Below are 25,587 nucleotides of genomic sequence, written 5' to 3' on the forward strand. Positions count from 1 at the left end.
AAACAAGACCTCGAAGGACAGATAAAACTGTGAATCATTTCCTTTCTAAATGATGGAAATGATTTTGTTCACACTGATAAGGCTCTCTGCCCTTACCTGGGACGAAATTGGAATCGAAAACACAAGGGCGGCTCTCTGTGGTGTTTCCAGAACACTGACTGCCCACAGGGAACAGAAGAATGCATTGGCGGGCACGGACCTGGACCCCAGACACGGCACATTCAGACCAGTCTGACCACTCTGACCAGCTCTCTGCAGTGACCAGAAGAGGGGAGATGCAACAACAAAGCCACTGCGATCAATCAACCTGGAAGCACTGCAGGTCACACACATTACTTTAAGTTTTCATATTACATTTTTAATGGGTCTATGTATAAATACGATGAATGCGCCTCCTCTGAGCACTCAGATAAATTATATAGGGCATGAATAAAAGAGCTTGTAGACCTTTGATAAAAATTAATGTACTTAAAATACATTTTCTAAAACCCATGTTATTTTAATGTTTTAAAGTAACTACTAGACACTAAATAAGCTAATTCATGAGGTCCAGCTGTGCAGAGACGGTCATGGTGAGGGGAAAGAAATCTTCAAGGCAGACACCATTTCCCACAGGGCTGTGCTCCTCTGTAAGAGCAGCCCTTAAATGCTTTCCTGCAAAAATTCCTACACTCAGAGCTCGGGCAAGAGAAATGGCGGTGCATGAATGAGAAAGCCCTGGTTGCTGAGAGGGGTTTCCAGCTACTACAAATACCTTCCCTTCTGTTACAAAAACAATTCTGCAGAGTCAATATACTGAAGTCAGGCTGCACTTGCAGAATTTATTTCATCCCATGTTTACTATTGCCTGTGTGCCTAAGATCATTGCACGACTCTTGGGTTAAGGTCCAAAGCTGAGTGATATAAGGTCATTTCACCCTGAAGTGGAAAATTTGCTAGGATTTGTTAAATTCACCCAGGCTTATGGATGTGTAAAAAGAGAACAATACTCATGTTTTAAGTAAGGAGGTTAAAAAATGTGCTCTCAGCATTATTAGGAAGTTTTTTTTTTTTAAGGAAGTATTATTAAACAAATCAAAAAGATATTTTTGCATGCAGTTTGCTTTTTTTCTTCTTTTTAAATTTCAGCATCATCTTTGCAGTACAAGGAAAATTCAGAAATCAAACTTTTGCCTTGAATCAATGTAAAGAGGTTTCATTTTTTCTGTAAAAATGGGTAAAGCACCAGGTTTGGGGATGACTGTGAGTATCTGGTTTCTAGGCACTTTTCAATACAGAGGGAAGCTTCCAGAAAGATTTGCAGGAGCAAGTTAGAAAATAAAAAGTATGACTATTTCAAAGTCAAAGTTAGACTCAGAAGAGGGTGTCTCATTTTCATTCCAACTGGCCTCCACGTCTCTGGACAAGACGGGTTATTGGATGGGGAGGCTGTTGCAGTGTATACCCTGGGCACCTGTGCTAGCCAGCCTTGAGGCTTGGATTCCCCCAAACCCTTGGACCTGAGGCCAGGTCCTTCACAAGTGTTCTCCTTGCTCCCCACCCTGATTTTCAGATTCCATTACCAGGTTAAACCTTTTAATAATGCCTTGTTAGAACCAGTTTCTGTTAACTAGTTGTGAAACCATGGCATGGTGAGAACTCTTCTATAGTAGAACAATGTGGTCTGAAGTCACTTGGTGGAAAACAGTGTGGGACTGAGGTGTTCCCTTCTTTCAGTATTTGCTCTTATGAGCTATCATCAACTTCACGGTTTCTAAATCAAGGTTGGGAAGGGGTGAGTTTACCGCAGTCGTGCGGTCAGGCTGCTTACCCGGGCAGGGCTCCGTGTTGCAGAGTGCCTCCTCCGTGTGAAGCCCCAGGCAGATGTCTCCTCCGTAGGCTGGGGCTGGGTTTGTGCATGAGCGGGTCCTCATGTAGTGTCCACCGCCACATGTCGTTGAGCATTTTGACCAGGGAGACCAGCAAGACCACACGCCATCCACTGGGAAGGGACACAAATTCACATCACTTCTGAAAGTCCAAATCTGAGCAATCCAATGCGGCTGCAGATGGGATGTGCCTTGCAGGAGGGCATCTGTGCACACCCCTGACTGCTCACGGGGCTGTCTGTGGTCTTCCTCCTGGGGAGGAAACCAGTTTTGCACATTTCTCCCTATGCTTTCTCAGTTCCTTTTACTTATTCTTTCAGGAAATATTTCTAAACATACAATATGTAAGCATGAAGAGAGCCAAGGGGTGCTATGTATGTAATACAGAATCCCAGTCCCCGGGAAGGACCACAAGCTGTGCTCCGTAGTCATTCAGGTGAAGGCCAGCTACTTCTCCCCTTTGCTAAGCACACAGTCTACCTGGGGTCAAGGAAAAGCAGCTGCAGTCACAGGCTTCCTTTCCAACTGGGTTACGCTGTGCTCCACAACGGGGGGATAGAGAAAAGTTAATGGGTCCCAGGAGGAACTGTGAGGGGTGCTCCGGAGCTGCAGGCCTCAAACAACCAAACTGAGCATGGACCATGTGGACTCGGTGGTGTGCTTACAGGGGAGCCATACAAGAGGAACCCCACCAGTATTCACAGACAGACTTCAGGATGATTATGGAGGTGAGTCCTACCATGTGGACATGAGGCATAACTGGTTCTATGGCCACTGGTAACCCAGAGCATGTCCCTGTTTGCTCCAGCCCAGGCTCCTGACACTTGTGCATAAACCTCCTGAGTGCTGGAATTGACAGCCCGCCTCAATCTGGGACCTCGGTGCTGGTCCTGCATTAGCTGATGTTGCTAAAACTGGCACCTCACCCTGGCTTCGGTCTCCAGTACTGTCCCATCCGACCTGCTATTTATCTAATTCCTGAACAGTGCTCCCTCTTGCTAGCCAGCCCCCCCCCCCTTTTTTTTTGTAGAGGCCTAGAACAAAGCTGCAGGACTTTGTCAACCTGGCATTAGACTCATCAGTGGGCAAAAGCAGGCATCACCACAGCCAGCTAAATTAAAAGGCTAATAAGAGACTTACTATTACCATATGTACATAGTTTATTTTCTCTGTATCCTACATAAAAAGAAAACAGAATGGGGCACCTGGGTGGCTCAGTTGGCTGAGCATCTGACCTTGTTTCAGTTTATGATCTCAGGATCCAGGGATCGAGAACCTCATGGGGCTCCATGCTCAGTGGGCAGTCTGCTTGTCTCTTTGTCCACCCCCTGTTCATACTCTCTTTCACAAATAAATAAATAAAATCTTTTAAAAAACAGAAGCAAGCATGAGAAGCAATGCTAAAGTTGTTCAGGATGCAAGGTTGTTTTGACTAGAATCACATCGTTTGTATTTTAATACATCCACCATGATTTAACACATCTTTATGGAGTAATATTTTTCTTTAGATACAGGCATAGATAAAAAGAAAGTATTTTTGAGAAACATGAGCAGGAATTTCATTTTTAGGATATTTGTATCTGCAAAAAAGTAGAAACAAAACAGAAATCAAACATTTGAACCTAATTTTAAAGTGAGTTTGTGACCTAATTGGGAACTTCATGATTGAAAAGTTCACACAATACCCCTAATAGGCAGTTGAGATAGACTAGGAAGAAAGGGGGAACCAGGCATGTATCTGTCACTGGATGAAGTACTAGTAAAAGGAGGCAGAACTGTCAAAGTTTCAAAAATCTCCTCCCACGTCTCTTCTTACTGGAGGGATGCTTGCTGGCAGTGTTTCTCTGTAACCTGAACTGAACTTTGGTCTGTAGCACATATGCTTGCACACCCTAAAGGAAGGTGCCCACAAGACATAGTGCCTTAGAATAACAGGTATCAAAGAGCCTGGGTGTCTGAATGTACACAAGATAGTCTGGAGCTCATCAAGGTCTATCTAGTGCCTCATCTAGATGGTGCTGGAACCCAACTTAGAACCAACCATGTGGCTGGAGGATTCTCACTTTTGTATCTCATGATAGATCTGTTGGCAAGTGGCCAATAGGGGCATGAAACAATGCTCAACATCACTAATTATCAGGGAAATGCAATTCAAAACCACAGTAAGACATCACCTCACACCTGCCAGGAAGGAGATTCTAAAAAGAAAAGCGATAGATAACAATAGATAATAATGTTGGTGAGGAATTGGGGAAACCAGAATCCCAGCACATGGTTGATGCAAATGCAAACTGGTGTAGCCACTAGGGAAAGCAGTATGGTGGTTCCTCAAAAAATTCAAAAAGGAACTACTGTATGATCCAGCAATCCCACTTCTGTGTATAGACAGCTGAAAAAATTGAAATCAAGATCTCAGAAAGATATCTGCACTCCCATGCCCATTGCAGGATTATTCACAAAAGCCACCATATGTTGCTGTACGACACTGTGTCTCTAGATAACAGTACAGTCTTGTGCACTTAAAGATTTATTAACAGGGGTGCCTGGGTGGCTCAGTCTGTTGAGCATCTGGCTTTTCGTTTTGGCTCAGGTTACGATCTCAAGGTCGTGAGATCGAGCCCCGTGTTGGGCTCTGTGTTCAGTAGGGTGTCTGCTTGAGATTCTCTATCCCTCCCTCTGTTCCCCCACCCCCACTGCTCTCTCACTTGCTCTGTCACTCAAGTAAATAAATAAATCCTTTAAAAAAATAAACATTTGTTAACAGGGTGGTTCTCACGTTGAATATTCTTACTACAATAAAAAATGTTAAAAAAATTTAAAAACAAACCAAAGATAAGATGTTTCCATTCATAATCACTTTTTTAATAATTTTATTTTTTATTGGTGTTCAATGTGCCAACATATAGACTAACACCCAGTGCTCATCCCATCAAGTGCCCCCCTCAGTGCCCGTCACCGAGTCACCCCCACCCCCCGCCCACCTCCCCTTCCACCACCCCTACTTCGTTTCCCAGAGTTAGGAGTCTCTCATGTTCTGTCTCCCTTTCTGATATTTACACTCATTTTTCTCCTTTCCCCTTCATTCCCTTTCACTATTTTTTATTTTCCCCAAATGAATGAGACCATATAATGTTTGCCCTTCTCTGATTGACTTATTTCACTCAGCATAATACTCTCCAGTTCCATCCACGTTGAAGCAAATGGTGGGTATTTGTCATTTCTAATGGCTGAGTAATATTCCATTGTATACATAAACCACATCTTCTTTATCCATTCATCTTTCGATGGACACCGAGGCTCCTTCCACAGTTTGGCTACTGTGGACATTGCTGCTAGAAACATCGGGGTGCAGGTGTCCCGACGTTTCATTGCATCTGAATCTTTGGGGTAAATCCCCAACAGTGCAATTGCTGGGTCGTAGGGCAGGTCTATTTTTAACTCTTTGAGGAACCTCCACACAGTTTTCCAGAGTGGCTGCACCAGTTCACATTCCCACCAACAGTGCAAGAGGGTCCCCCTTTCTCCACATCCTCTCCAACATTTGTGGTTTCCTGCCTTGGTAATTTCCCCATTCTCACTCGTGTGAGGTGGGATCTCATCGTGGTTTTGATTTGTATTTTCCTGATGGCAAGTGATGCGGAGCATTTTCTCATGTGCTTGTTGGCCATGTCCATGTCTTCCTCTGTGAGATTTCTCTTCATGTCTTTTGCCCATTTCATAACTGGATTGTTTGTTTCTTTGGTGTTGATTGTAATAAGTTCTTTATAGATCTTGGAAACTAGCCCTTTATCTGATACGTCATTTGCAAATATCTTCTCCCATTCTGTAGGTTGTCTTTTAGTTTTGTTGACTGTATCCTTTGCTGTGCAAAAGCTTCTTATCTTGATGAAGTCCCAATAGTTCATTTTTGCTTTTGTTTCTCTTACCTTCATGGATGTATCTTGCAAGAAGTTACTATGGCCAAGTTCAAAAAAGGTGTTGCCTGTGTTCTCCTCTAGGATTTTGATGGAATCTTGTCTCACATTGAGATCGTTCATCCATTTTGAGTTTATCTTTGTGTGTGGTGCAAGAGAGTGGTCCAGTTTCATTCTTCTGCATGTGGATGTCCAATTTTCCCAGCACCATTTATTGAAGAGGCTGTCTTTTTTCCAGTGGATAGTCTTTCTTCCTTTGTCGAATATTAGTTCACCATAGAGTTGAGGGTCCACTTCTGGATTCTCTATTCTGTTCCATTGATCTATGTGTCTGTTTTTGTGCCAGTACCACACTGTCTTGATGACCACAGCTTTGTAGTACAACCTGAAATCTGGCATTGTGATGCCCCCAGCTATGGTTTTCTTTTTTAAAATTCCCCTGGCTATTCGGGGTCTTTTCTGATTCCACACAAATCTTAAAATAATTTGTTCCACTCTCTGAAGAAAGTCCATGATCACTTTCTAATCATGCAGCATCTAACGCTCACACACGAGGAAGCCGATAAGCTAATGTCGGCAACCTACCTTGTGAAATTTCAAACAGTATTCATTCCCATGCACGTTTCAACTAATATTCGAAGGATTATCTCATCTAGCCTAATAAATGCTACCCAGCCCATTCACACCAACTGTCCTCTTGGTATCATTAAAAAGTCCCCTGGCACAGAACTGTTTGCTTAATAGAATGGTTCTTGTTTGCTAAAACATTCCCATGTGCCAGTTTAAACCACAAGATCACATCTGCCTCTCCCGATTTTAACTGCAATTTCATTGTCCTAAGGGATATGGTCAGAAATGGGGAAAGAGACCTCAACCTCTTCTCAGAGCACTGACTCTGGACTCAGGGGGGACGGTGCTTTGTACTGGATGAAAAATGATACTGCATTTTGAAGTACTGTTTCAAATTAGGAAGGCTAAAGTATTTCCAAAATAAAAATCACAGAGTATTAAGAAGCTTCAGGACAGAGCCTTCACTGCCAGGGAGATGCAGAGCCTGGTGGGGAAACAGGAACACTGAAGCCAAGGAGAGAAAACAAACGTAGCCAGGATTCAAGGCATGGCACAGACGGAAAACTGAGAGGGGCTGGGCACCTGCAATCTTCCTTTCCTGCTGCATAAACTATGCTGGTCTAGCCGAATAACCACACTGGTGGAAATAATAACTCAGTATTGCACCACCACCATGGGAGGTGTTCTAGAAATATGGATGGAACCACAGAGGGGTGAGGATGCAGAGGGGATGGGTGGGGAACTATTGTATGACCAGGAGGCTGAGCCCAGGGTCAGGCCCAGTTCAGGGCTTCACGTAGCTCCGGTCAAGTCACTAGAAGTCCTGTGGGAATCTCCTCTTGGCCAAGAGAGACCAGGTCAGAGGAAGATCAGACAAATACACAAAAGGCTCAGATCCCGGTTTTTTGCAAGGATCAAAGCAATTAATTGCAGGGAATTATTTCTGATAAAATGAAATTAATACATGAGGTACACTTGATAGAAGAGGATGACAATTCTTATTCACAGGAAAATAAGAATGATGGCCACACACACACACAAAGAACGATGGCCACAGAAAGGACAATTACTAGCGATCTGAAGAGCAAAGCAAAACTAAATGATTACTGAGTGTCAGGCATCCTGTGGGCTGTCAGAGATAGAAAGTTCTGCATTTATATTCCTCCAGGGCATGGGTATATTTGACACTATTTCCCCAGAGTCCTGAGGCCGCAGCCACACCGGTCTTCACTGTAGGACAGCCATGCTCTGGGCTCCTCCAAGAACCTCTGGGCAGAGCCGTCCTACACTGGCTGCCCTTCCCCAACCCCACCAAGTAGCCTCAGTGCTCCCTCTGGACAAAACATAAGTCTTAGGATCCTTTTGTGTCCCTCAAGGCTTACAGAACAGTGTGGACTCAAGGATTTCATGAAGAGAAAGGCATGGGGCGCTCTCAGCTCAGCACTGGTGTCTAACACACGCTATCTACAGAACACACAGCTTTCAGAACTCATCATTTTGATTCGGAGTCGGCCCTCTAATTAGATTGTCACTCAGTGCCCCTCTTCCCTCATACATATGGTTTTCAGCCATCTGTCTATCTTCTATCTATCTATCTATCTATCTATCTATCTATCATCTATCTATCATCTCACTTGAATTTGAATATTTTTCAGTAACACAGAACTATCTATTGTCTCTACCTTTGTAGGCCAAGGTCTGGAATCTTTCGTTCTGAAACAAACATGGACTGAAAAACAGGAGAGAAGAAAGACCAAGCTATTTCTCAATGTTGGAGGAAAATTATGTAGGTGAACTTACTATCAGATAAATCCACAGAAAGGGAAAAAGGATCATTTCAACATAATCTTGACTTTAAAACCTTATGGAAGTTTATTATGCAAACTAGACTAGAGATCAAATTTTTCATTGATTGATTTAAAAGACTTTACATTCATCTAGCCTTAGATTTCAAATTGAATCAGAAGGACAGAAGTGGATTTTAAATAAGATACAGTGCCTATGTGTAACTGCTCTTTATGAACCCAATGGGACTAAAGATGAGTACATTCACAGGGAGGACAGTGTCCCAAATGAGGTAAAAATAGCACTCTCACTGGCAGAGCAGCTCAGCACCCACATCCCGGAGTGGTTCCAGCCCCTCTTTGCTAAGTTACACTCTGTCGTGTGTTTAGGAATTTCTAGAAGGTGGGAGAAAAGATAGTATTTGCTCAACTCAATCCCCTGAACTTGCTCATTCCCGAGTGGAAAGTGACAGGGGCCACTCTAAATATTTCTACAACCCTCTTTGGAATCTTGGTTTTCAGAAAGAAAATGAGGATGGAGCTATTTCGAGACATTAAAGTTATGTATACACAATACTGGCTTGACCATCAAATCAACTAAAATAAAAACAGCCACCAGGTCATGTTAAGTGGTATCTCTGAGATGGGCCTGAGTCTTGCACTCAAGGACCAGAGTGGCGTACAAATATTTGGAGGAGTCTGCATGCTCTGCTGACAGCATATCTGGAGTGCAGGGAGGCGAGGGTGGATGGAGGGATCCTGACATTCCCTTGTAGCCCTCCCTGTTCAGTTTCTAACACGGATCCAAATCTAATGATGTCACCAAAGAACTCTCCTAGCACCAGGGAGGAATCCTACTCTCCATGCTGGGGCTGTGGGAAAGAACTGGCTCTGTGACCTTTCCCACCCCCTCAGCATCACTTGGCTGGGTGACCCAAGTGGTTGGAGAGAAGAGTCTCCTGAGGCTGGAGAAATTCTGGCACAGTCAGTCTAGGAGGAGCGGAACAGCCATGGGAGCAGGGGCATTATTAGGATCCTCTGCCTCAGAGCTGAGAACTATGTATTTTCCATTTAAGGTACATTCATTCATTCATCCATCCACCTATCTATCCATCCACCAATTCACCTGCCACCCATACATCCATCATTCATCCACCCATCTTTTCATCGATCAATCCGCCCATCATCCATTCATCCTCCCACCGACTCATCCATCCTTCATCTACCCGTTCTTCCACCTATCTGTCCATCCACCAATTCACCTACCACCAATCCATCCATCCATCCATCCATCTATCCATCCATCTATCCATCACCCATCCATTCATCCATCCAAGAAATACTCACTGAACACTGCTACAAGTAGGTTCCTTGCTTAAGGAACTCAGAACCTTATTTGTACCTGCTGAAAAAAATGCTTTGCTCCCAGGCTTCTGTACCTTTAAAAACACTGTATTTGATGTTGGGAATGACCCCTCCCCCATTCCTTATCCCTGTTCCTCTAGTTGGCCAACTCCTATCTGTCCTTCACCACCCAGCTCAGGGGCCACCTGATGAGGGTAGCTGCCAGGACTCCAGCTCCATGGGTCCTTGGCTGATGCAGTCACTACATCTTTTCACCAACCCAATAGCCAGTGACCATACTGGGTGGACACTCTTCACAGGATGCCTCCTCATGGACTCTCGGTTCCTCTCTGACCTGGACCACATCACTGTGCCCGCGTATTACCCTGTGGATGGTGCACAGTGAGCTACCCAAGAATGTTTGCTGACACAGTGGAAGGAAGGAAGGAAGATCAAGTAACCAAGTGCTTGTTTTCTCATCATTCAGCGACGGTCACTGATAGCTGTTTTGTGCGCACCAGGCCCATTCTGGGAGCTGGGGGCACCGCAGTGAGCGTGATAGTCACAAAAGTGTCTGGAACCCTCAGCGGGCAGAGTCCAAGGCAACATGCCCAGCCATAAACAGCACTTGGTGGCTGCGGGGCATCCATGAAAGAGCCTATGGTTACGGGAACATCAGGTGGAATCAAATCAGGTGCCAGGGCTGTGCCCAGAGCTGTGACGGGAGGAGCACAGGACGGCTAGAGCTCTGCACTACAACAGGCAGCCCTGGGGACTGTCTGAACACAATGTCCTGTCCAGGAAGACGGAGGCTCCTTAAGCTCATTTATTAACCTTGTGCTCATCTGGAATAAAATGCCAGGTCTCAGGAGGAAGAGCCAGACAACACAGCCTCTGTCAGCCTCTGAGAGAGAAGAGGCTGTGTTTTGAGGAGTGAACTCAGGACTAAGTGGAGCCCTGTTGAGTGGGGACAGGAAGGGCTGGCTTGACAGGCCCCTGGTGGGTCACTCTTGATACCTGTCATTCTAGAGGAGGAATCTGTGGTATGGAGAGAAGGCAGTCCCTAGAGGGCTGGGCCCATCAGTTTGGGAGGAGGCCAGCCTCTAGTTTTGATGACACAACACACCTCTCCATGCCTTACCTAGGGCCCAGGATCCTAAGAGGGGCTCACGAGAATGTTTTAGTTTCTTTAAAATTAGGAGAAATGAATGATTATAACTCAGCTTACATTATATCTATCTTTTTACCAATGACACTGAAAAATATAATCTGTGACTTTACATACATATAATCTCAACCAGAAAGCCAGGGAAGTGAGCAAGCCTCCCTGAACTAGAAGGTCTTCTAGGGCCCTTGATCTTTCAGATGTTTTCCATATTATTTCCAGTCAATCCACTCACCTGGGCAGGGCAAAATGTTGCATTCCTGGTATTCTAGGGATGGGCCCAGGCAAGGCATCCCTCCATACTTGGGCTCAGGGTTGTTGCAAACACGCTTTCGGTTCCGGATGCCCCTGCTACAGTCACGGCTGCACTGTGACCACGATGTCCAGGCTGACCAAGCACCGTTGACGGTGTGGGCGGAGTACCTCCCAGCACGCAGGAAATCACCAGAAAGGCCTGCCAACGAAATGGCCCAAGTGTGATTCTGTTAGAAGTTCTTCGAGCCACTGCGGTCCAAACTAACTTTCACTCTATATCAGCTGCCCGCTTCATTCTATCATCACCTTCCCCAGATCTGCTGAGTACTTCCTATGCATTAGAAGATAAAAAACCTCTTTCACTTTGGGATGATAATCTCCTATAATTCCAGCTCCTTCCTCTGCAGTTGCTCTTATATAGGATGCAACTAAGAACCTGATTCATAAATGTGGTAACATCCTATGTCAGTCATAGATCTTAGGTTTGTAGGTCACTTATTTTTCTGAGAAACTTCTTACAAGGAAAACACACCTTTCTCACTTCCCTCGGGAATTCTTTTCTTTTTCTTTTTTTTTTAAGATTTTATTTATTCATGAGAGACACTGAGAGAATGGCACAGACACAGGCATAGGGAGAAGCAGGCTCCATGCAGGGAGCCCGATATGGGACTCGATCCCGGGACTCCAGGATCGCGCTCTGGGCTGAAGGCAGGCGCTAAACCGCTGAGCCATCCTGGGATCCCTCCCTCAGGAATTCTATAGCAAATGGTGCTGTATCGGATGAGGGGATGTTCACCATCAGGGACCTCTATCATTGGAGCATGATTCAGATGGTATTCTAAACCTGTTTCTCTACCGGTGAGCCTTTCCAAAGTGAATTCAGCCTGGTGAAAGGTGCAGAGCTCAGTGCTTCTGAATCACAGGCCACAGAGACAGGCGTCTGTTCAGGAACCATGCAGGGGGCAGAGCTCATGACCCAGAACTGAACACATCCCTGAACGAACTTGCACAGTGGCACACGCTCCCATGAAGTTCAAGGCCCGCTATGCTTCCCCAGATACAGATGTGGCCATAGAAGCAGCAGCAGTTGGGAGCTGTCTGAGTAGGAAAAGGCTCTGGATACCTAATGTGGATCTGGCCAACTCTGAGCACTCTATGCTCCCAAGGTCATTTAATTGGCAACAGTCAAAATTCCTGTTTGCTTTGATGAAAATGGCCACTCACTTAAAATATTAATAAATTAATAAATATTTGAATTTTCTCAAATACTAGCAATGTGACGCAGGTTTTAACAAAAAACTCTCCAAATACGCCATGGAGTTCACTGGGGAAGTGTGAGAAGGCAAACACCCCAAGAGTCCTGTCCAGGGCTGAGCGCCTTTGCCGTTTACTAAAAAATTCAGGCCCAGAAACCTCAGTAAGATGCTCTTTAGAGAAAATGTATTCGAAATGTCTTTCTGTGATGAGCCAATACTTTGTGGCTAATCAATACGGAACAGCTCTGCACAAGTAAACCTCATTTTGTGTGGTCAGAGGCAAAGAAGTCCAATTTTTTATTTTCAAGATGTCAATACCAAAATGTGTGGATGGTCATTAGGACTTGAAGCCCTCAAGACACAAGAAAGATGAAGTACTTGTTAAGTCTTGCCCATGATATACTTTTGGAGGAAATACAGGGTATCTTTCATAAATGTATATCAAACTGTTTCTTAGTTTATATTGCTATCATCAAAAACAAACTCCAGCTTTTGGTTTTGTATGTATCTGAGAATAAAAGGGTAAAAAAAAATGTATGTTCAAAAAAGACAATGACATTCCTATGTAGGGAAACGCTGCCACTCATTGTTTCTTTTTCACTTTGATGTCATAAGAAATAAGACAGTTCACCACCTGCTCTGAAATAAGAGAGTTAAGTAAAATTGGAGACAGGGTTGCCAGAATTTGCCAATAAAATAGAGGAAGCCTGGTGAAATCTGAATTTCAGATGAACAACAAATAATGTTTTAGGGTAAGTACATCCCAAATATTGCATGGGGCACAGTTATCCTAAAACAGATTCATGGGGCATACTTATACTCAGGAAAATGCTGAGAAATATCTGAAATTCATCTTTAGTGGAGAATTTTGTATCTCATGTCACAATCCCAATCACGATCACAAGATCGTCCCTTGTAGAATGTAAATCTTTATAATGGGGTCTCGGTTCCCCCTTGGTATTCCATCATATGTCTTTTCTTCTAACTAAAGCAGGAGTTTACAAAATTAGCAAGGGTGAAGATAATTTTGCTTGATTTTCTACATGTATAGGTGTTTGTTTTATTTAAATTGTAGACCTAGTCACACAAAATTTTTCACTAAAGTGGACTTTTTCAAGAAATGACGAACCAGCTAATATATAGTTGCTGAACTATGGTGAGCAGAATAATTTGAGGTCAGGAGGTGAGTCATGTCAGGACATACAACTGGGAGCTCTTGATGGCAGCTGCCAGACCTCCCAGCACACAGGCTGCAGATCCACCTGCCCCAGCCGATAGCAGCCTCCAGAGGAGGCATGGGGCCCTCACTCAGAGCCACCCCATGCAAGAGCTTCCCGCTGGCAATGCAAGAGGACATTTATCACACTCCCATGAGTTTATCCTACCCATGGCAGCCGAAGGGGGCAGCTTACTACCTCTGTGGTTCATCAAGGCCACCCACTCTGGGTCTAAGGAGCCCTCTCTCATGGTGACTGTGCTTTCTAGGTCACATTCATGTTGGGAGAACAAGGTGGAATCAGAAATACAACGTGCTGAGAAAATGTTCCTGGTGGCCTAGTGCACGATGTTACTATCACTGTTCTCATCACACCATGCTCTGGGAACCATCTGTGAATGCCCATCTTCTTGTTAGAAGTGGACAGATCTTGGTAAAGTAGATGAGAGAGATGGAGGAGATGAAGAAGAAAGCAGAAATGGAGCTCTTTGGGACGACCAGACTCACCCCCTTCCTGTGGTAGAGACAGCTGAGCTCCAGACGGAGTTAAGTGAGTTGTTGGGGGAGAGATGCCCACAGAGCCCCAGGGCAGGCATGGGGGTGCATCTCTTAGTCTACCTCAGAGCTTTCCTTACACTATTAGCATAGTATTGAAGAAATTAAAAGGACAGAGCAGTTTCAAAGACTATCAGAGGATTCTTCACAGGCTGAACTTCTTAGCAGAAAGACCCTTCTATAGACAGGTGCCCTTTCTTTGTTCAGTTTGGGGATAATTAAAGTAAAAGCTTATTTGCAGCTTATGTTTTTTGGGCCAGAAGATTTATGGAAGACCACTGAGCCTTCCTCAATATATTTTCTGACATTAAGTAAATCTGCCACAAACTTTTCTGAATCTATTAGACTATAGTGTTATTTTGAGGGCTGAATTTCCAGGACCACCTCGGTATATCATTCTTTCCCATCAATTTGCTATAAAGCCAGTTCTGCACTAGTGAGATCGTTACAAAGACAGCAAAGCCAAAAATAATCAAAAGGAGAACATCCCCTTGCTCTCCTATGACCTGAGAGATGGGATCAGATGCCTGTCTGTGGAAGTGGGTCAGTCCTGGGCAGGGGCAGCGGGGTCTCCGCTCACCGTCTGTGGAGCAGCCGCTGGTCCCATCGCTGGAACAGTACCGCATCTCGATTCTCTGCCTTCCCACTTCCAGCAAATTCGGATCAGGCAGGCGGGCTTTGCATGTGTAGCGGAATCGCTGCTCATAGTGCCCCCCATTGTCTGAGATGTTGACGGGTGTCCAGGGCGTCCAGGGCGTGGTCTTCTTCAGCTCGGGGCATGGGTTGGTGTTGCAAGGCTGGTACTCCTGGAAGAGAAAGGACATGACATGGGCTTGTCGTGCGGCACCAACAGAGTCCAGAGCTTCCTTTCTCTAAGAAAGACAGGGCTCTCTCCAACGTCCCATCCTGACACCTATCTGCTACTCTACAAAGTGAAAAACACAGTTTTGTCAAATTGGGCATTTAAGAGCATGTTCAGTGGTCAGGTCAACTGACAGAAAGAATCTGCATAGTTTCTCCTGTGTCAACGAGGAGAATGAGACGACAAATGTAACCGCATGTGAAAAAGAATGAGCCCATAAAAATCATCTACTTCCCACTTTAGAAATTACCCTAACTGCTGATTATTCTGATGTTAAGCTGAGCCATTTTGTTTTAAAAAGGCTTAAAGTTAAAATGATGGGATCAAAATATATATATATTTTTTGGACAACAGGATACTCAGTTTGAGATTAACAAGTATTTTAAGCTCCGGGATCACAGATGCTAAGTATTAGGGTAAAAGGGTATACAAATACCACACACAATAACATAGTAGCTTTTCGTATGTAAGTTTTCACAACATTTCCCTGGTTAATATCTGGGCAGCATTTCTCTATTTCCTCCCTTCTCTCCCTTATAAGCACAGGTGGGAGCGTCCTGGTTACTGAGCAGTATACATTTGAAGGTCTGGCAAATGGGGCATGAGGTGAGGGTGTTTGTGTGTGGAACTTAGGACTACAATGATAAAGATTCTTAAAGATTTGGCAAGAATTATAAACATGGAATATCCATAAAAAGTGCCACATATGAGGGGTATAAGGTTTGACCTTGGACATGGCACTGTTAGTTCTTCCATTTGAGGGAAGGTCATATCATTAGAGGGAAACTCACAACATATAATGGACTCAGTTATGACCATACTTGAAAAATGATTTTTATCAATGTTAAACATATATATATATATATATATATATATATATATGAAGTGTTAAATAGCCCTCTCAGCTTTTTTATGAAAAAGAGAACCACTCTATCTTTCCCCCATATCTTTTAGTTAAATATTTGCATGTTTATTCCCTGGATCTAACCACTAGGATTTTCCAGGATCAAGCATTATCCATTAACTGTGCTCTATGGAAAGAGAGGGTTTGTCCCTTTACTGCCTAACCCATCCCTGTGTCTGCAACATCGATGAAGACTTCCCATCTCCCGTCATCTCAGTGCAGTCACACTGTTCTTTTGGTCAGATCAAAATCCAGTGTTTGCACTTATAACACCATCCACAGCTGAAGGATGTGGTGAACTGATGGGATTCTGTTCTTATCCAGGTCTCTCGCACACCAAGTTTTTTGGGGGGTAGTCACTTAGATTCTATGAATTCGTCATTAATTCATCCTCCCTCCAATCAGGGATTTAGGCATCGTAAGAACTGTCCTTGTTGCCTTATGCTTTGAAAGAATACTCCTTTAATATGATATTCATGAGTTTCCAGTAGGAGAGAAAGTAGCTGCATGTGTCCCCACCGCCACCTCTATCTGGAAGCTGATAAAAATATGTATTTTGTCATTATTCTAATTACTATAACTACTTTTTTTTACTAGTAATCCAGATTTTAAAAAATTCATAAGTAACAATGCTCAGGAGTTCTTCGTGTCTGTGATATCATAGGCATTTAGCAGGAATCATGGAAAATGGTCACCACTGCGTCTGATTCCGTATCTTCTCGCCATTTCCTCCTGCACATACTGGTGCGCCTCGTCTCCACACCAACACATACCAGGAAGACTGATGACTTCATTTCTCTGTGTTTATGGCATCTTTTATTATGGTATTATTTGGATGCTGCCTCCCAAAAGAAAAAAATAGCTCAATGAATGCCATAAAACCAATCATGTGAAAAACCAGACAGGACACTCAGGAGCCCTCTTGTTTCCTCTTGCAATGGAGGCCACGTGATGGGAACACAATAAACTCTCATCTGGGCTCTTCCAGGCTTACAGTGTGACAGCACTGCCAGTCCCAGGTTGAAGATGCCACATGCCACTGTCTTCCCCTTCATCACCTGGCACCAACCTGGCAGGGCAGGTGTCCAGGGCTCCTTACTGAACAGACTCTGAATATACGTGGTATATAGACCCCGGCTACAAAGTACAGGTCTTTAAAATTAACAAGTTCATCAGTAAGATCCCATATCTTAAGAAATGAAGATACAGGAGGCTCCCAATAACTCCTAGCTCTGTACACTAGAAATTTCACCTTTTTTACGGAGTGAAGTTTCAGTGTCGAAATACATGAATAGCAAATATATTTTAAAGCTAACTCAAGTAGCTGAGTTGGTCTCTGTGTGCTGGTGACAAGCCGAATGGGGGGCTCACGTGCCTCAGTGGTGGGCACGGCTCAAGGATAAAAATCAATTCGGGCTTCTTAGACCTAGCCTCTGATAACAAAGTTTTTTCTTCTGTTCATTGTCTTTCCATGGTATAAGGTTTACCAGGAGACTCAGAACTTCCCTTTTCACCTGCTTCTTGAGGGTTGATTGTGATGCATTCATTTAAAATGTCAAATTATGAAATGCTGAGAAATAGTATGACCACTCAGTTTCATATCAATGACCAAAAGTATGACCACTTCAGTGATTTGATTCAATGGTAAGTAGTTCTATGGCTCAGCTGAATCTGCATGCTACAATGTGCTGATGACTCGTGGCAGTAAATACCCAACACTGAATGCAATGTGAATAAAATTACATCCAATGCTAAAGATAGAAATTATTTTCAAAGAAATTTCAGGGAGCCAATTACTGTTAGTTGCCACATACGATTAATATTCTGGTGGAAAATTTAGGTAACAATGGTTATTAATATCAATCCCACTTTTGGGTATATATCTGAAAAAACTGAAGTCCTGATCTTAGAGTGATATTTAGACTACCATGTTCACTGCAGCATTACTCACAGTAGCCAAGGTACAAGAACACAGTAAATATCCATCAACAGATGAATGGATAAACAAGATGTGGTATGTGTGTCAATATAATATATAATATACAATACAATTTATAATAATATATAATATAAACTATAATACATACTCTGCAACCATAAAAAGGAAGGAAATCTCCCCATAGATTCAGGCTTTTATGCCTCAGGGTAGATTATTTGGGTCTTACGAGGCCCTCAAGGCTTATGACTAGTGATAAAAGTTGTTTTCCCCTGTATACATTTCATTCTAGAACATTCTCTAGCTTTCCTGAAGAACAAAGGGGGAACACAGTCACTAGGTTGTCAGCCATCCTACATTTAAATCTAATTTTCCTACAGGCATACACGGGTAGTATCATGATAATCCATGCAACATGTGAAGGAGCATACTACCCAAGCTTGGAGGTCTTCCCCACGTTTTCTTTTTCTTTCTTTTTTTTTTTTTAAAGATTTTATTTATTTACTCATAGACACACACACACACACACACACAGAGGCAGAGACACAGGCAGAGGGAGAAGCAGGCTCCACTCAGGGAGCCCAACATGGGACTCGATCCTGGGTCTCCAAGATCACACCTCAGGCTGCAGGCGGTGCTAAACCGCTGCGCCACGGGGGCTGCCCTTCCCCACGTTTTCTCGTGACAAACCTTTCATGTGTACCTCACAAGGTGATAATGAGGGTCAAATGAAATCATTAATGTACAAGTACTCTGTAAGCCACAAGAAGCTCTATGAATATAAGTCATTATTATTACTCTATGGGGAAGCCAAAGTCCAACATGGATATTCTGTCCCATGTCACTTTTCTTGACATCAAAGCACTGAAAAAATCCTTAATTAAAGAACTGATCCCAAGACCTGAGTCTTGGGCTTTCAATTTATTTCAGGAAACAGATTGGCCCAATATTATCATTTAGAATGGAAATCTCTTCTTCGGTCCCCAAAAATCCCTGCAATAAGTGGAAAGAGTAAATGATATTTTCTGACAAAGAAAAGAAAGAGTAAATGGGAATGTTCAGAGGAGCTATCTCATCATGGTTTAGCTTAGGCCCTCAGAAAATATTTGCTGAAATACCAACTTCAAGGCCACCATCATCAGCCAGTGTTCCAGGACATCAGAAACTTTAATGGTGGCAGGGGCAGAAAACCCTCATCTAAGAAGAGCAGGTGTGTTCAGGGGGAAGGCTGCTCTGCTCAGCAGTTGGATATGGGCACCCTTGGGAGGAGATGCCAGGGAGAGAAGGCTGGACCGCAGAACATGGAACACAGTGGAGGAGCAACAGCCCTGTTGTGGGGCTGATGCTGCCCAAAAGGGTGATGGTTATTGAAAGACAGCAAATGGGGCCCCAGTGCTTCTTGGATGTGATTGAATCAAGGATTCTGAAGCCTTTTGGATGAGGAATCAGAGCATAAAAGCGTTGTTTGGAGTCAAAACTCCCATGGGACAAAAAAAAAAAACACAAAAAAACAAAAAAAAACCTCCCATGGGACAATGACTTTCTAAAAACAAATCTGCCACTTGCGACAGCCTGGATGGACCTTGAGGACATCATGCTATGTGAAACAAGTCTGGCAGGGAAGGACAAATACGACATGCTATTGCTTCTATGTAGAATCTAAAAAGGACAGACTCAGAGGAACATAAATAGTGTGGTCGTTACTAGGTTGGGGAGATATGGGTCAAAGGGTATAAACTTCCAGCCATGAGGTTAACCAGTTTGGGGGTCTAATGGATAGCACAGTGATTATAGCTAATAATATTGTATCATGTAACATGACGATGGCTAAGAAAGGAGTTGTTAGGTGTTCTCACCTCAGAACAGAAATGGTAACCATGTGATGGGACCGGGGTGGTAGTTAATACTATGGTGGCAGTGATTTGGCAATATATAAATGTATCAAATCAAATACGATACACTTTAAACTCACACAAAGTTATGTATTGATTATTTCTGGGAAAAAAAATGAAGCTGGAAAAGCATAAAAATAAATACAGGAAACAGTTGAGGACTAAGGACAAAATACAAAGGGTCAAGAACAAGAAAAAACCCCAAGTGTTTCTAAAGCAATTTTGCACGATTCTCCAGACACATTCCCCATGTATTGTCTGTCCCAGTCAACAGTAAAAGAACCATCCATTTAAAGTTTAACCCAGAGGTGCCTGGATGGCTCAGCTGGTTGAGCGTCTGACTCTTCATTTCAGCTCAGGTCATGGTCTCAGGGTCGTGAGATCGAGCCCTGCATTGGGTTCCGCACTTAGCAGAGAGTCTGTTTGAGATTCTCTCAATCCCTCTGCATGCCTCTCACCCCCCCAAATAAAAAAAAGAATAAATCTTAAAAAAAATTAGAGTTCAACCCAGAAGCTGGACCTATGGGGTCCATTCTCTCCTCCCATCTGAACTGGCTCTTTCCTAATTCAGGTCACTGTCACCTCACACCTGGTTCACAGAATCAAAGCATGAATTTCATTGAAGTTTGTCGATTTGGTTTTTTAAAATATTTTATTTATTTATTCATGAGAGACACACAGAGAGAGGCAGAGACATAAGGCAGAGGGAGAAGCGGGCTCCCTGCGGGGAGCCCAATACAGAACTCAATCCCAGGACCCCGGGATCACACCCTGAGCCAAAAACAGATGTACAATCGCTGAGCCACCCAGGCATCCTTGAAGTTTGTCTATTTGTAAGTCTGCTTTCACCCATAGGCTGCAAGTTTGTCAAGAGGAAGACTTTTGTCACATTTACTTTGTATTACCAATCTTAAGTATAGTATTTTTTTGGTGAATGCATAAATCATATTGATTATTTCACAAATAAGTGTATTCTGAGGGAATGTGCATAAATTTGGGGAACAGATTTAGGTGGTTAACAGGGGCTCTGTGTTTTTGCTATTTATTTTTCCTTTGAAAAACGTTAAAATATCTATATTCCATAGGTTGAAAATAAAATAAATGGTGACAATTCAAGCAAAATTTTGATAGCTTGTGCTCAGCACAAACTAAGAATATTACCCTTAAAGTCATTTCATCAATAGCTGGATATATGAACTGAATTTATTCTCATATGGAATACTCATGGTTTTCACATGCATTTATCAAGTTCTCTCTTAGCAACAAAGGTTATCCTGCTGAGACAGAAAGCCTTCTGCATAAAACAAACAAGGGAGAAATACAGCTGTGTTTGCAAAGGGCCAAAGTGCTCAAGCATGTGCACATCAGTAGGCCTGTGCCCCCTGGAACCCGTGGCAATTAGAGCAAAAACTGACAGGAAGTCCTGGAAACCAGCTTAGTGGTACCCAGTAAGGAAGAGAAGTAAGAGAGAGAGATGATGGATTCAGAGTTATATGGCCACAGAATGACTTCTGTTTCTGACCAAGATGGAGTAACAGAAAGGGGATAAACTCTCTCACCAAAAATAGCTAAAAAATATATGGAACAATAGTTCTGAAGACATTGGACACCAGGGAATAAAGGAGAGTGATCATCAAGTGACAGGAAACATGAGGTGAGCCTCACAACTGACCCCACCCTGAACCTTGATGAGGGTTCTAGGCCTTGGTGGGGGGAAGGAGAGACGCAGACACACAGCTGAGTGACTGAGGAGACAGGGCTGAGGAGTGGAAGAAGCCAAAGGGGCTAAGGAGGGAGACGCACAAAGTAACTCCAATATTATCCAGAGATCCTGCCTCAATCACTCGGTTGGGTACAAATCTATGAAATGTAAGGAAACCACACAGGTAGGGAAATACCCACCTGAAAAGATCAAAGGGAACAGGACACATCACTCACCCAGGGCCAGGCATGGTGTTCACTCCTAAGAGCAAGGGTGAATGACCTCACAATTCACTGGGCATCCATAAGAGTGCGAAGACGGGTCTTGCCTCTGCACTGGGAAAAACTACCCCAAACTCTGTTCTGGTCTCAGCTAAAAAAGCCTAAAGCAAAAGCCAGAATGATCACTCTGGTTTTACACCACTTGATTGTGTCCCCAAGGAGAGCTCTAACTTAATATCAGGAACACAAAGGTTTCCAGGACACAAGGGAAAAAAAAATCACAGTGTCTTGTACTTAATTTATAATGACTAGATATGCAAAGAAGCTGCTGCAAAATAGGAGCTATTATGAGGAGAAAAATCAGTAAATTGAAATTGACACATAAATGACACAGATGATGGAATTTGTGGTCAAGAACATTAAAGCAGTTATGATAACTGGATCCCATGTGTTCAAGAAGCTAGAAGATTGAACATGTTAAGCAGAGACAGAGAGGACATAAGGGAGAAGTAAAATCAACTACACATAACATTTCCAGATAAATGCAAAGGAGAGATCACACCTCAAGTCATTCTATGAGGCCAACTTTAATCTGGTTTCAGAAACAAAGACATTACAAGAAAAGAAAACTACATGTGACTATGTCCCATGGACTTAAGACACAAAAATTCTTGACAGTATTTTAGTAAGTAAAACTCCCAACTGTACAAAAAGTTTAATATCTCAGGATTAAGTGGGGATTATGTCAAGGATACTAGATTGCATTAACCATTGAAATTTGTTCAGTGTAATTCACCATTTATTAACAGTCTAGAAAGTAAACCTATATGATCATTTCAATAGATGAAAAATATCACTCGATAAGGTTCAAAATTCATTCCTTATAGAAACTCTCCACCAGCAATGAAAAGAAGTAAATTCCCCAAATCTGATGAAGGACATGTATTAAAAATATACAAGCAACATCTTACTTAGTGGTTAAAGCCTACATGCTTTCTTTGTAGGATTAGAAACAAGGCCAGAGTATCTGCCCCTATCACTTCTAGTCAATATTAGACAGTTTTAACTTGTACAGCTAAGAAAGAAAAAGAATTAAAAGTCATCTATAGCAGAAAGGAAAAAGTAATTATCTCTTTATTCACAAACATTCGGATTATATATGTAGAAAATACTATAGAATCTACCAGAAAGCTACTAGATCCAAGTAATGTTAATTTATCAAGGCTTCAGAATACAAGATCAATAGAAAATATTAATTTCATTCCTACATACTAGTAATGAGCATTCAGAAATTAAAAGAGTGCCATTTACAGTTCATATAAAAAATATGAACTACTTAGCAATACATCTCACAAAGTGTATACTTGACTTGTACACTATAGGAAACCAAATCCCCTAAGTGATCCATAGAATCAATGTGATCTTAATCATAATTATAGAAGGCTTTTTTTTGGGGGGGGGTAAATATTGACAAGCTGCTTCTAAAATTCATACAGAAAGAAAAATATCTAGATTACCCAAAACATTTTGGAAAGGAAGAACAAAGCCGGGGGCTTACAGAACCTGTCTTCAAGATTCATGATAGAACGACAATAATCAACATGCTGCCGTGTCAGCCTCAAGATAGAAAGACTGAGCAAAGAAATTCTGGACTGGAAGTCCAGAAATAGACCTGCACGTATATGGTTTATTCAGTTTTGATGAGGGAGCAAAGGGAATTCCACAGAGAAAGTAGGGACTTTTCAGCAAATGGAGCTGCAGCAATTGGATACCCATCTGTGAAAAGAAGACTTCTGACCCATAACTTAATCTATTTGATAACAAACTCAAATGGATCATAGACCAACTGTCTAAAATCATAAAACTTCTAGAAAGAAAACCTAGAAGAATCTCTCTGTGACCTTCAGTGAAGCAAAGATTTCCTAGCTACAATGCCAAAAACATTATTCATATAAGAAAACTGACAATTTGAATTATTCAAAATCAGGAACTTCTGTTCTATGAGACACAAAGAGAGGCAAGCCACACGCTGAGAGAGTATTTGCAAATCAGATAAAAGACTCATATCCATTATATATTCAAAAAATTAAAATTCACTAATAAAAGACAATATAAAAAAATTGTCAAGTGATAGAAGACATGTCATAAGAGAAGATAGATGGCAAAAAAAGCATATATAAAATGCTCAACATCATTTGCTAGAAAAAAGGAAATTAAAACCATAAGGAAACTACCACACACCTATTAGAATGGCTAAATTAATCATAAACCCCAAACCTGACAACACCAAATGCTGGTGAGCTTGCGGGGACCAGGAACCCCCTGGTCTACTCTGTTGGTACAAATGTCGAATGGCACAAATTCCTTTGAAACTATTTGACGCTTCCCTAAAAAATGAAACATATACTTACCATGTGACCTTGACATCTGCTTCTTAGATATTTACCCAGGAAAAAAACAAAGTAGATGTTCACACAAGTACAGATTACATGGATATTCTTTTTTTTTTTTATTAACTTTTATTGGTGTTTAATTTACCAACATACAGAAAAACACCCAGTGCTCATCCCGTCAAGTGTCCACCTCAGTGCCCGTCACCCATTCCCCTCCAACACCCGCCCTCCTCCCCTTCCACCACCCCTAGTTCGTTTCCCCGAGTTAGGAGTCTTTATGTTCTGTCTCCCTTCCTGATATTTCCCAACATTTCTTTTCCCTTCCTTTATATTCCCTTTCACTATTATTCATATTCTCCAAATGAATGAGAACATACACTGTTTGTCCTTCTCCGATTGACTTATTTCACTCAGCATAATACCCTCCAGTTCCATCCACGACGAAGCAAATGGTGGGTATTTGTCGTTTCTAATTGCTGAGTAATATTCCATTGTATACATAAACCACATCTTCTTTATCCATTCATCTTTCGATGGACACCGAGGCTCCTTCCACAGTTTGGCTATTGTGGCCATTGCTGATAGAAACATCGGGGTGCAGGTGTCCCGACGTTTAAAAAAGAAAACCTTAGCTGGGGGCATCACAATGCCAGATTTCAGGTTGTATTACAAAGCTGTGGTCATCAAGACAGTGTGGTACTGGCATAAAAACAGACACATAGATCAATGGAACAGAATAGAGAACCCAGAAGTGGACCCTGAAATGTATGGTCATCTAATATTCGATAAAGGAGGAAAGACTATCCATTGGAAGAAAGACAGTCTCTTCAATAAATGGTGCTGGGAAAGTTGGACATCCACATGCAGAAGAATGAAACTGGACCACTCTCTTTCACCATACACAAAGATAAACTCAAAATGGATGAGAGATCTAAATGTGAGACAAGATTCCATCAAAATCCTAGAGGAGAACACAGGCAACACCCTTTTTGAACTTGGCCACAGTAACTTCTTGCAAGATACATCCACGAAGGCAAAAGAAACAAAAGCAAAAATGAACTATTGGGACTTCATCAAGATAAGAAGCTTTTACATGGATATTCTTAAAAGCTTTTCTGGCAATAGCCAAAAATACAAATAATCCAAATGTCTATCAGCAGGTGAGTCTCTAAACGAGTCATCCTATATCCATAAAAGGAAATACTACTCAGCAGTAAAAAGAAATGAACTGTTGATGTATACGACATAAAAGAATCTGGAAGTAATGCTGAGTGAAAGAAGTCAGCAGAATGAGTGACGCTGTGTGGCTTTGGTCACATAAAATGATGGAAACGGAAACTAATGTAGAGGGAGAAAGATCAGGGGTTGCCTGGGATGGAGGAGGTGGAGGAGGAAGGGGTTACAAAAGGAAACTTTGGGGTGACGGACATGATCATTATCTTAATGGTGTCATGGTTTCATGGATGTACACAGCTGTCAAAACTTGTCAAATTTTATATTTAAACAGTCAGTTTGGGGTGCTTGGGGGGCTCAGTCAGTTAAGCAACTGCCGTCAGCTCAGATCATGATCACAGGGTCTTGGGAATGAGCCCCACATCGGGCTCCCTGCTCAGGGGGGAGCCTGCTTCTCCCTCTCCCTCTGCCTGCCACTCGTTCTGCTAGTTCTCTCTCTCTGTCAAATAAATAAATAAAATCTTAAAAAAAATAAACGTGCAGTTTGTTGTATGCCAACCGTACTTCAAGGAAAGTA

The 25,587-nt window shown here is 42.5% G+C and overlaps 1 protein-coding gene across 3 annotated transcripts in view; it reads right to left on the minus strand.

Moving 5' to 3' along the window:
- SEMA5A (semaphorin 5A) overlaps positions 1-25,587 on the minus strand; it is a 488,460-nt gene that overhangs the window by 11,652 nt on the left and 451,221 nt on the right. For all 3 annotated transcript variants that reach the window (XM_041731983.1, XM_041731984.1, XM_041731985.1), the window contains 4 exons: positions 14,508-14,733; positions 10,881-11,099; positions 1,811-1,981; positions 97-252 (listed from right to left, as the gene is read on the minus strand). In XM_041731983.1, coding sequence (XP_041587917.1) covers positions 97-252; positions 1,811-1,981; positions 10,881-11,099; positions 14,508-14,733 — 772 coding nt within the window. The remainder of the gene's footprint in view (positions 1-96; positions 253-1,810; positions 1,982-10,880; positions 11,100-14,507; positions 14,734-25,587) is intronic.

Source organism: Vulpes lagopus, chromosome 17 (genome assembly GCF_018345385.1).
Source record: "Vulpes lagopus strain Blue_001 chromosome 17, ASM1834538v1, whole genome shotgun sequence".
In the NCBI taxonomy this organism is placed as follows: Eukaryota; Metazoa; Chordata; class Mammalia; order Carnivora; family Canidae; genus Vulpes; species Vulpes lagopus.